The 12,333-nt window shown below is 34.1% G+C and overlaps 1 protein-coding gene across 2 annotated transcripts; it reads right to left on the bottom strand.

The window, feature by feature from the left end:
- Positions 1-2,460: 2,460 nt before the first annotated feature.
- LOC106749681 (delta(14)-sterol reductase) lies at positions 2,461-11,041 on the bottom strand. 2 transcript variants are annotated; one of them, XM_014629366.1, is made up of 9 exons: positions 10,933-11,041; positions 10,527-10,686; positions 9,978-10,176; positions 8,989-9,263; positions 8,349-8,721; positions 5,634-5,932; positions 4,397-4,650; positions 3,554-3,678; positions 2,461-3,279 (listed from the first exon to the last, which is right to left on the bottom strand). In XM_014629366.1, exons 2-9 carry the CDS (start codon positions 10,674-10,676, stop codon positions 2,996-2,998), a joined length of 1,959 nt encoding a protein of 652 aa, XP_014484852.1. In that variant the 5' UTR covers positions 10,677-10,686; positions 10,933-11,041; the 3' UTR covers positions 2,461-2,995. The 2 variants fall into 2 exon arrangements, with proteins under 2 accessions (XP_014484852.1, XP_014484853.1); XM_014629367.1 differs by having other exon boundaries at positions 8,349-8,715.
- Positions 11,042-12,333: the final 1,292 nt, after the last annotated feature.

Below are 12,333 nucleotides of genomic sequence, written 5' to 3'. Positions count from 1 at the left end.
GCGCTGCTTATACGATAGTCGAAGGAAACAATGTTATCGGAATTCAAAGAACCCTTTGAAGCACACATTTTTCCTTCCGGTTAATTTAAAAAAAATTTGATACGCGGTGATTTCTCGGGTGATCACTAATCTACGGTCAAAATTGAAAAAATTTTTAAATCCAAGATGGCAGATCCAATATGGAGAACCGAAATTGTAACGAATCAACTGAACCACTTCAAATTTATATAAGCAAGATTTTGTCTATGCTGCAGATTAAATCATTTCAATCCCTCTAATACGTTTTTGCAATATCGCATTTCATAATTTGTACTCGGAAGCTTTGAAAGCCATAAACATTGAGTTTTTGCACGTTTGATCTACTATTTTGTATTCAACATTGTGTAATTTTTCAATTTCGACACCAGATTCGTAATCAACAACCCGAAAACCCTCTATGTACCATATTTGAAGAGAATTGCTTGATTTGCTATAATTTCATTCCGCCATATTAGACCGCCATTTTGGATTTTGAACATTTTCTAATTTTGATATCAGATTCATAATCAGTGACCCGAAAACCTCCTGTATACCACATTTGAAAAGAATTGCTTGATTTATTGCAATTTCGGTTCGCCATATTGGACAGCCATCTTTGATTTTGAAAATCTTCTAATTCTGATATCAGATTCGTAATCAGCGACCTCAAAAAACCCAATATATAAAAGTTATACGTCTAAATTTTGGAAAAGTCGCTGGAAAATATATTTTCTTTGAAAAACAAACATTTTTCTTAATTTGATTATTTAGCAACACTTTGGAATTAACAAAATGTGTACTTTGGCGATTTTTTACATTCACCTATCCCTAAGATATTAGAAAAAAAACAATCTAAATATTGTAACGAAAATTTTATTGACAAAAATCTGAAAGAAAAAATGGGAAGTGTACTCTCCACCATGCTTCTAAGGGTTAATCACAATTGGTTCATGTGCGTTTATCACTCAATAAAGTGCGATTCATAAAAATTACAATTTAGACAGTTACACTGATAACGTACACAAAATATTGGAAACGATAATGTTCTTTGCATGCATCATATCGCGCGAATATATTTCTACAATCCTTTCTTTCTTTTTTTTTAATAATTTGCGGATATAATTTATCTCACGTATAAATTCGAATGGTATTTTTCTTGAGAGAAGAAAACACGCAATGAAATATTTAAAAAACGTCACACAGAAATGTAAATTTGCAGCTTTTAGCGGGGTGGCGATTTTTAATTATCGTAATTTTAAGGAATATAAATATGGATATATAAATAGCGAATGTAGGTACGATTATTCGAACAATTACCCGCGTGTTTACCGCGAATAGATGTGCAAATGTACGATGTGGAAATTTGCTTTCATTATTTCACACAGTAAATTGTGTATGTCAATCAACGAAATCGCAGGATAATTTTCACTCTACATGTAACGATACATTGCAAACTTCGGTTTGAGAAAGATTGCATTACAGACGAACGACTTGAACGGACACATTTTTAATGACCCACTTTATCGAAGATTGTTTTTATAGCAAGTAGATATAAATGTACATATACGAGCGGTTTAATAAAAAATAAGTGTATACGAACATAAATTGCGTCACACTACCATTAATTGAGTCGCGCGTCCCGTCCTTTAATCCTTCTTCATATTTACAGAATCGTTACATTAAAATCAGGGAATCGAATGAAAATGCCGGTCCGATTCCGGTTCCGGTCCATTAGAATATTTAATAAAGATTCGGTTTTCTGGTCAATGAAAGTACCGGTAAACCATTTAAATTAAGATTTTTTTTCAGCACCGGTTTTTTAAACTTGTTTCCTTACTGAAATTTTTATTGNTAATAATATCACTTCCTCGATGTAGATGGCATTTCTTCACTATTTCCATTACATTTCTTTTGCTCTTAACTTTTTTGGATATATAATATTATCTTCATTATTTGTAACCTCTTCCTAACGGAACATGTAAATTATAAATTCTGAGAATATTCGGAGAATATCTCGATATTCGGTGTTCCGTTAGAATAATTTGTACAATTCAGGATGATTGTCTTTCTATTTATCCCAAAATTGTAATATATTACTTCTTCTATTAATCCTCTATTAATCCTCTTTTGTTCAATATCGTATGCTTGAAGTTTATTTTCTATTTATTGCGATAACTAATCAATGTTCTGCTTTTTCATGAGAATTAGAATTTTATTATAAAATGAAAGAAACGATTATTTATAATTACAGAATACGGACCGAAAAATTGAACCGAAAAGAACCGCAAACCGAAAAAATGTAACGGTTCCGGTTTCGGTTTAGGCTTTATAAAATCTCGGTTCCGATCCTGGTCCCTGGTTAGAATACACGACGCAAGGAGAAGGGTGCTAAAATATATTTGATTGAGAATCCATATTTTTGGGATAGAAATCGTTCTTTTTTTGTAATTCCAGGTGATAATTATATACTTACACACATTTAATGTACAAAAGTATAAAATTTCTTAGCTAATTTGTATTTTCACAATATCCAGTGCTCGATATTACAGGCACGTGTTTTAAAAACCTATGTCTATATTAAAATAGAAATGCTATACATATATAGTATAATAAACATTCCGTTATATCTCGTCGAAATATGCAGTAACATATCATATACGCTTCTGTATTGTCTTCCGTAGAGAATTACTTTATAAATATAAACTAGGGAAATTTATCTTGTTGTCAACAAAATACTCTTGGTCTTCAATCTCATTCGTAGTCCAATCTTATATAGATATAGATCATAAAATTTATATATAGACAGTCGTAAAATTTATAATATATAGTACTATCACTACTAATCTCTCACAATGTAAAAATATTACCAAGTATACAATCTGAGATTCCTATAAGATACAATGAGCATCTCGCCGAGTGTCCTCCTTATGATATGGAGTTTGGTGCTTAAAAGTATATATCGCGCCTTTGGGTCGCTTTAAAATACGCACTTTAAAATCATGTACTTGACGCGCGAGCAATACTCTTCCCACGCGTATCCGTAGCGTGTCTGACAACGTCGGTTGTCCCTCACCGCTCGGTAAGCCAACGTTAATGTGCAACAAACAGCCGCGTAATAAGGCAGAACGTCGGTCGCCAAGCTGACACCCGCGAAGGACCACTGCATCATAATGTCACCTAAGTAATTCGGATGTCTGACGTGACCCCACAGACCGGACAACATAAGCTTCTTCCCGCGCAACGTCGGGATAGTTTCTAAGTCTGCAAATTCCACAGACATAATTATTAATTAATCTTACATACAGACATATATTTACATAAATATTAAAATAAATATATTATGATATTAACATTATAAATTTATCAATTGTATAAAATAATAAATATTAAAATTAAATATTAATTAGTTAAAATTAAATATTAAAATTAAATGTTAATTATTTGTTTCATAGAGAAAGAGAGAGAAATAAATATTAATTTAATTTGATTAGAAGATGAGAGAAGATACAGCGATTATTAATTTTCGCATACTTACAAGGCATCGTCGGCGAAACAGGATTTTTCCTAAACTCATCCTTCCGTGAATTGCTACTTCTGTATAAAATGTATCCTACTATGAAGATCAAAACGAATATGCCCGTGTAGTAATTAAATTGTGTTCTAAAAATGCGTGAAATAGCGATTAAGATTTATCGAAGCTTACAATAAATATACAGGGTGGCTCACGCGTAAAGTATTATAATCTAAAAACTCGAAAAATATTTGTCGTATCAAAAAGTTGTTCATGAGAAAGTTTCATGTATTTGAGGGGTCTTTCTAACCATATAAACAAAAATTCTTCCCCGTTCCCTCTTGAAGGGAAGAGGGGATAACTTCGTAATTTCAAGTGGAACCTCTTATAAAATGTTACATATTTGGATTCTATGGGAAACAAACAAGTAAATTTTATCTGGAAAATTTCTTTAAAAAAATGATTCTGTTAAAAGTTATAAACATTAAAATTTTAAAGTAGAGTACATTAAAACTAATGATAAAACCATAAATTATAAATTAAATAAAAGCATGAAGCAATGAAACATTTTTCAAAACAGTGTTCCAGATAAAGTTCACTTGTTTTTTTCTCGTAGAATCCAAATATGTAACATTTTATAGGAGGTTCCATTTGAAATTACAAAGTTACTCCTCCTCTTTCCTCCCTTCAAGAGGGAGCGAGGGAAAATTTTAGTTTATACATTTAAAAAGACCCCTCGAATAAATGAAATTTTCTCATGAACAACTCCTTGCTATGTCAAATATTTTTGAAGTTTGTGGGTTGTAGCACTTTACGTAGGTCACCCTATATATGTACACAGGCATATGTAGACAGATATATGCTTACTTTTGATACAACATAAATTTCGTCGTGAGAGTCGGCAAGAATGGATACAGCAAATGGCTGACGCAGGTCATGTATCCAGTACCCTCATACATTACCGTAAAAGACGTAAAGATAGTGGCTTCGTATATCAATCCGTCTATAATGTAGAAAAGCTGCAAGGAGATCGCTAACAACGTAGATACGTCGAATTGTTGGACATTCGGACTCTTCACGTCACCGATAGCTTTAACAGCAACAGCCACGTTCACGATCAACTACAAGATATGAAGGAAATAAATATAATCGTAAACCGAGAATTTTAATCAGGGATACGGACCGAATGAAAATATCGGTCCGGTTCTAGTTCCGGTCCACTAAAATATTTAATAAAAGTTCCGATTTCGGTTTCGGTTTACTAGACAATGAAAGTACCGGTAAACCGTTTAAATTACAATTTTTTCAGTTCCGGTTCTTTAAACTTGTTTCCTTACTGAAATTTTTATTGACTTAAATTGTGCATATATATATATANTATATATATATATATATATATATATATATATATATGCACAATTTAAGTATAATTATATATATAATTATATATATATATATAATAAACAATAATAATATCATTTCCTCAATGTAGATGGCATTTCTTCACTATTTCCATCTTCTGCTCTTAACTTGTTTGGATATATATCATCCTCGTTATTTGTAACCTCTGCCTAACGGAACACGTAAATTCTGTAGATTATGAGAATATTCGGAGAATATCGAGATATTTTCCGAACTTTCTCAGAATATACATGTTCTGTTAGAGTAATTTGTACAATTCACAATTGATTGTTTTTCTATTTACCTCAAAATTGTAATATATTACTTCTTCTATTAATCCTCTTCTGTTGAATATCGCATGCTTGAAATTTATTTTCCATTTCGCAATAACTAATCAATGTTCTGCTTTTTCGTGAGAAGTAGAATTTTATTATGAAATGAAAGAAACGATTATTTAAAATCACAGAATAAGAACCGAAATAGTGAGCCGAAAGGAACCGCAAACCGAAAAAAATGTAACGGTTCCAATTTCGGTTCCGGTTCTATAGACTTTATGAAATTTCGTTACGGTTTACAGTTCCGGTCCGACAAAAATACCGGTTTCTATACGGTTTGCGGTTTCGGTTCTGGTCCGGTCCGGGGTCCCTGATTTTAATATCAATTTTGCTAGATACGGAAATCAATGTATAAAATAACAAATTACCATGCCTATGAGTGAAGCACGTATCAGCAGCAGTTTAATGTCTAAAACACCAACTCGGGGATTGATCTCTCTGCCTTGCCAGAAGTTATACATTCTACTGTTAGTCGACGCGTATATATTCAGACTAACCACCGAAGCTCTCTCCGCCTTAATGTACAACCCCAGTGCTAAAATCGTTCCGATAAGCCAGCCACTTATTACCAATTGAACGGAATTGTTTAGGATGTAATCGGAGATTGGGATATCCTTATTTATACATAAACCAAATAAGGCTATTGCCAGTGTAGCGCTTAAAAATCCTGAAAAATGCCCAAAGAAATGTTAGTATTAAGCCTCCTGAGTAGTCGCTGCAACTGTCCTTGTTTGATAACGTCAGAAACAAGAAAACGTATGTCAAGAATTCTTGTGTTTTACGTTCAAATAAAAAGATATACACACAAAATGACATTAGTGATCGATTCAGTACACTTGTAAAATAGTCCGTGCACTTTTCTTTTACGAACAAGCAATAAATAGTAAATTTAACATTGACAAAATCATGAGAAAATAAGTTAAAATGAATAGTTCCTTGTCAATTTAATTTTGCGGCTGTTTATTGATTGTTCGAATTGTTCGTAAAAGAAAAGTGCACGGACAATTTTACAAGTATACTAAATCGATCAAATGTCATTTTATAAATATATCTTTTAATTTTAACGTAAAACACAAGAATTCTTGATTTGCATTTTCTCGATTCTTACGTTATCAAATAAAAATAGTTGCAACGACTACTCAAGAGTCTTAAAAGTGTGTAATATAATCGAAGAAGTATAATCGAAAGCAGGGTTGGATAAGGTAATTCTTATTTTTAACTAAGTTAAAAGTTAAGCAAAAATTGATTAAATTAAATATCAAGTTAAAATTAACTTATTAAAATTAAAATTATGCAAAACTATATGTGTGTATATACGAGGGCAGTCCGATAAGTACTTAGCCTACAAAAGAAAAACGAAAATCTTGGAAAAGTGGCGATTTATTTCTTAACATAGTCTCCTTTTAGCTCGATACACTTGACCCAGCGATGCTCCAACTTCTTTAACCCACCTGAAAAATACGTTTTCTCGAAGTCTGCAAAGTAGGCCTCCGTGGCAGCGATGACCTCCTCATTCGGCCAAATTGGTCGAATTGGACTACGAACTGCTGCCCCATCCACCGTATTCTCCAGATTTGGCCCCGTGCGACTTTTTTTTGTTTCCAAACTTGAAAAAGTCACTCGCCGGGCAGAAATTTGAGTCGAATAAGGAGGTCATCGCCGCCACGAAGGCCTTTGCAGACTTCGAGAAAACGTATTTTTCTGATGGGTTAAAGAAGTTGGAGCATCGCTGGGTCAAGTGTATCGAGCTAAAAGGAGACATGTTGAAAAATAAATCGCCACTTTTCCAAAATTTTCGTTTTTCTTTTGTAGGCTAGGTACTTATCAGACCGCCCCCGTATATACATATATATGTTTTCTGAATAAGCATTTTAATTGTAGATTAAATTCAATAAGAAAAAATAAACTCAATAAGAAAAAGGTAGTCTATTATAAGAAACCGACTATTTTGAGCTTAGAATTCCATATAAGAGAAAACAGCAGCGCTCAAAGAGACAAAGAATTCTGCCAGCACTATTTTTTATTTTTCTTATTTTATATCGTAAACAGCCCGCAATAATTTTAATATTGAATCATTTTAACTTATACAAAAAAAAAGTTAATAAGTTATATCAAGTATATATATTTCAAATTAACTTTTCAAATTTCAAATTAACTAGTTTAAGTTGAAACTTACTCAAAATTAACCAGTTCAGTTAAAAATTATTGATTTTTCAACTCTTTGAAGCGCACATTTTTTTACTTATTTTTCATAAAATTTGGTACTCAGAGGTTTTATGAGATCGATCATTATGAACCTGAGGTTAAAATTGAAAAATTTTTTTAATTTAAGACGGCGAATCCAATATGGAGAAGCGCAATTGCAGCGAATCAACTGAACCACTTCAAATTTGGTAAAAGCAAAATTTTGTCTATGTTATAGATTAAATCATTTCAATCTTTTTAATACGTTTTCACAATATCACATTTCATAATTTATACTCGGAAGCTTTGAAAACCATAGACACTGAGTTTTTGCATGTTTGATCCACTATTTTGTATTTAACATTTCGAATTGTGTAATTTTTCAATTTCGACCCCAGATTCGTAATCAGCGAACCAAAAACCCTCTACATACCACATTTGAAAAGAATTGATTGATTTGCTGCAATTTCAGTTCGCCATTTTGGATTTTGAAAATCCTCTAATTCTGACCAGATTCGTAATCGACGATCTCAAAAAACCCTATTTATAAGTTTTAACATCTAAATTTTGGAAAAATCGCTGGAAAATGTATTTCCTTTGAAAAAAGGGCCATTTTTTCTTAATTTGGTTATTTATGTCACTTTTGCAGTTAATAAAATATGTATTTTGACAATTTTTTTTACATTCGCCTATCCCTAAAATACTAGAAAAATAAAAAAAAACAGTCTAAATATAGCAATAAAAATTTTATCGACAAAAATTTGAAAGAAAAAAGATGGGAAGTATACTCTCCACCGTGCTTCTAAGGATTAACTTAACTTTTAACGAAGTAACTAATTGTTATCCAACCCTGATTAAAAGTCGGATCCTAAAATTGAAGAACATACAGTATACAGTACCATTTATGCGATATTGCAATTTCCCAGTTTTACTCTGTTGTCCATCCACGTTCCTTCCGATCGGCAGAATCGAAACACAAGCCAGTACCGTCAAATATACAACGTAAACTAAGAACCCCTGCCAATTTATATAAGACCTCCAGTCGGTGGTGAATTGCACGTCAAGGTAGGATCGGCATCGTCCCTTCAAGCACAGAAGCTGCGGCAGGATCATGGATAACGGCAATAAAAACGTCAGGAGAGACGTCCCGATCCAACCGCCCCATTCTTGCGGCTGGTCGATCCTAATTATGCCTTTCTCGCGATTCTCCGCTATCGAGGCTTCCCGTTTCTCACTTTCCTGCGCTGGCGGGAGTCTCGTTAGATCCTGAAACTGTGACCATCAGTGATGTTTCATAAGCTGTTCTATCTATCGTGAACGGAGTATTACGTGCAATACTGAAGCAGGGTCTACAATGAGAATTTAAGCTCTAAGCCATAAGAAACTGACCAATCACAATTGAGTTATAGAAGAAGAATCAATTATGATTGGTCAATTTCTTAAATCTTACGCCTTAAATTCTCATTATAGACCCCACTTTATTAACGAAAAATAAGTCTAACATATCGATGTTACGTTATTTGCCGAAGAGAAAATTACCTTATCTCTTTGCATAGAATATCCCCTTCCTCTTTCACCCGAGGAATAATCGATCAAATAACTTCTCTTCTCGATCGGAAGCGAAGCGGCTCTGTCGATTTCTCTGACCAATACAATCGGTGTGCGCTCCTTCTCGATCTTCGACATGCTCGACATTCGCGTTGATCTACGCGTCAACATGTTGATCTCGTTTAAACGCTGCTGCAGAGGCATCGCTTCGACTCTCTTCGAATTTTTGTCAACCTCGTTCCCTTCTTTGTGATTGTTTACATTGTCTAAGTAAAAAATACCTTCCGTATAGTCCCGATATATATTTAATACATAGACAATAAAGTAGAGTTTATAATGAGAATTTAAGACGTAAGATTTAAGAAATTGACCAATCATAATTTATTTTTCTCCTATAATTCGATTGTGATTGGTCAATTTTTTAAGTCTTACACCTTAAATTCCTTTTGTAGACCCCGCTTAAGCGATCATGTAACTTTTCTCTAACAGCGAAAACGTGACGAATGAAAAGATTCACGCAAACCCCACGACTTCGACAATCATGTAAAAGCGTTAGCAAAATAGCTGACTTGTACTTTTAACACGATATCTTATGTTGCTACACTTTGTCTAAAAATTATCGTTTTTCTTTTACTATTTTTTATTGTACAGTTTGTCACATCAACCACAAACAGAGAACGTCTTTTTAGTTTAAGGAAAAAGTTAATCATTTTACTAAAGCGAGATCTACAATAAGAATTTAAAGATTTAAGAAATTGACCAATCGTAATTGATTTTTCTTCTACAATTCAGCTGTGATTGGTCAATTTCTCAAATCTTGCATCTTAAATTCTCACTGTAGATCCCGCTTAAGGCCTTAAACTTCTCGAACAATGAATATATCTAACTTTTTACGCGATATTTTTTACTTTTCGCATCTCCGCTCCTGTAAAAGAAAAGTTATATATGGTTGCTGCCCGGTAGACAATAAATACACTCACCACTTTCGACGTCTATACGTGACAAAGATACTTTGGCGAGGCGTGTACTACGAACAGACAATTTCTTAGTCGGTGTTTGCACGGACTGTCTGGCAGGTGATCGTCTGCTCGGAGACCTCCTGCTGGGAGAATATCTAATCGGACTCTTCCTGGCTATCCTGCTACTCGCTCTGGTTGGAGTCCTCCCTCTTCTTTCAGGCTTAAAAGTTACAAACAACATATTATGACATATGTATTACAGTGAACAATGAAAACAAATCATCTCGATAATCTTTTAAATTCACTCTACAAGCTTATCGAGTGTATAATCTTGCATAACATCTCTGTCTATCCAGAGCCAACAATAAAGCAGGAAGCACACACTTCAGCATAGTGTATAATGCATGACACATAAGAAGGCTAACCAATCAGAATCATTTGTTTCCATCCTGAGGATAGAAACAGAGAACACTGATTAATTTGTTATCTTATGTCATACTAATGCATGAATAATTACGTTACGCCAAAATATAAAGCTTCCTGCTTTAACTTTATGCCCATTTCTCTTACCTTTATGTCCATTTCTCCGACCGTATGCTGGACACCAGTCTCAAATTTCACTTTGTACTCTTCACCTCTGACATGTACAATCTTCCCTTTGTAATACTCGGAGGTATTCGGATACCTAGCGAGTACCTCTTCACCCTCGGTGAATACCATTGCGAGAGACCTGTGGAGCACAATATCCCGAGGATCAACTTAAAAGAGTCGCCTACACCCGCTCGATTAGCTCACACACAGTTCGGGCAGTTAAATTCTCTCTCTGTTCGTACATCATATGACAGGTAATAATCGAAAAAGTATGGTCGAGCGGGATGAACGACGCGGAAAAGCGTGGCGTATGTTTCATCTTCGGGTCTCGATGAATTAAACGCGACCGCATCCCGCCCGAAACGGCGCTCGCCGTGCGACTTACGTTCCGATCAATCGACCTCCGTTCACGCAGATACTCCACGTAGCTTGAAAAATAATGAAACTTCCACAAGTCGAACAAGCCGTTACACCCGATACCGTTTTGGCGCATCATAACACTCAACGGGAAACGGAGACGCGCGCGCGCGATATACACACCGCGTGTTCCGAAGAGCATCCGACGGGGGCCACGCGGGAAGTCGATTTCTCGTTAAATTCGTATCAGTCTACCAATTGGGGATTGAGATTGAACTAGATTCAGCCAATCGGTGCAAAATTCACTGAAACTCAAGTTTAGTGAAATCTACTGAATTCCACACTGATCGTTCAAATTTCAATTCAATCTCAATCTTCAATCCGCAGTCTGATACGGGCTTTATACATTAGATTGTGTTTCGAAATCCTACTCGATAGGTAGAGTAGCATTTGATTGACCAATCGGGACAAAGAGAGCAAGGATTTTTTTATCATGGGATGCATTCCACTTAACGCTCGCAACGATCACGAGTATCATTTTATCATTGTTTTTCTTGAATGTTAAACGAAGTCAGAATGCTCGCAATAGTTACGAGCGTTAAATGGAACCTGCCTATGATTGGTTAATTAAATGCTACTTTATCTGCCAAGTAGGGTTTCGGAACGCAACCTTAATGGTTCGCGCCGCAAACTTCGTGTTGCGTCTCTCTCTTTCACAGCGGAGATCGTTCAATTTTCCTCTCGGATGCATTATAATACGCAATGCGCGTGTAACGTCGTGCACGTCGCGAATATCCGGGCCGAACGCACCTTATCTTATCACAACAAACGGAAACTGCATTACGGCGAGCTTTACGTACCTTGAGTTTAGCAGGATTCCTATATACGGTACTTTTAACCTGATATTTGTTAGAAAACGATGATAGTAATAATAATCTTTATTTACGGTAAAGAAATTTTTTGATATAACATAATGATCCCTATAAGCGCGTAATATTATTTAATACTAAGTAATATTCCGGGTATATTTTTAGAATATTAGATGTAATATTCTAATAATATTCTAATAATATAGGAACATTTTTATAATATGCCAAAAATATCATGTGAAGTGGACATATAACATCAATAGAACATTTCTATAATATTAAAAAATACTATAACATTCTTAAAATGTTATAAGAATATTATTTTAATATTGAATAATATTCATATAATATTCGAGGAATATTACGCGCATATATGATATATAAACCAGGGTTGAGTAATAACCAATTAATTAGTTAAAGTTAAGTTAACAAGTTAATAACTCTCAATTTAACTGTTAATTTTAAATTAGTTAATTTTTAACACAAACCAAATAATTTAAAATATATTCACTTTAATTTACTAACGCTTTTTATATATAAATTAAAATAAATCAATATTA

Source organism: Dinoponera quadriceps, unplaced genomic scaffold (genome assembly GCF_001313825.1).
Source record: "Dinoponera quadriceps isolate SergipeBrazil2010 unplaced genomic scaffold, ASM131382v1 scaffold3789, whole genome shotgun sequence".
NCBI classification, from domain to species: domain Eukaryota; kingdom Metazoa; phylum Arthropoda; class Insecta; order Hymenoptera; family Formicidae; genus Dinoponera; species Dinoponera quadriceps.
Note: the sequence above shows the minus strand (reverse complement) of the source record. Positions and strands in the feature narration are given on the sequence as shown.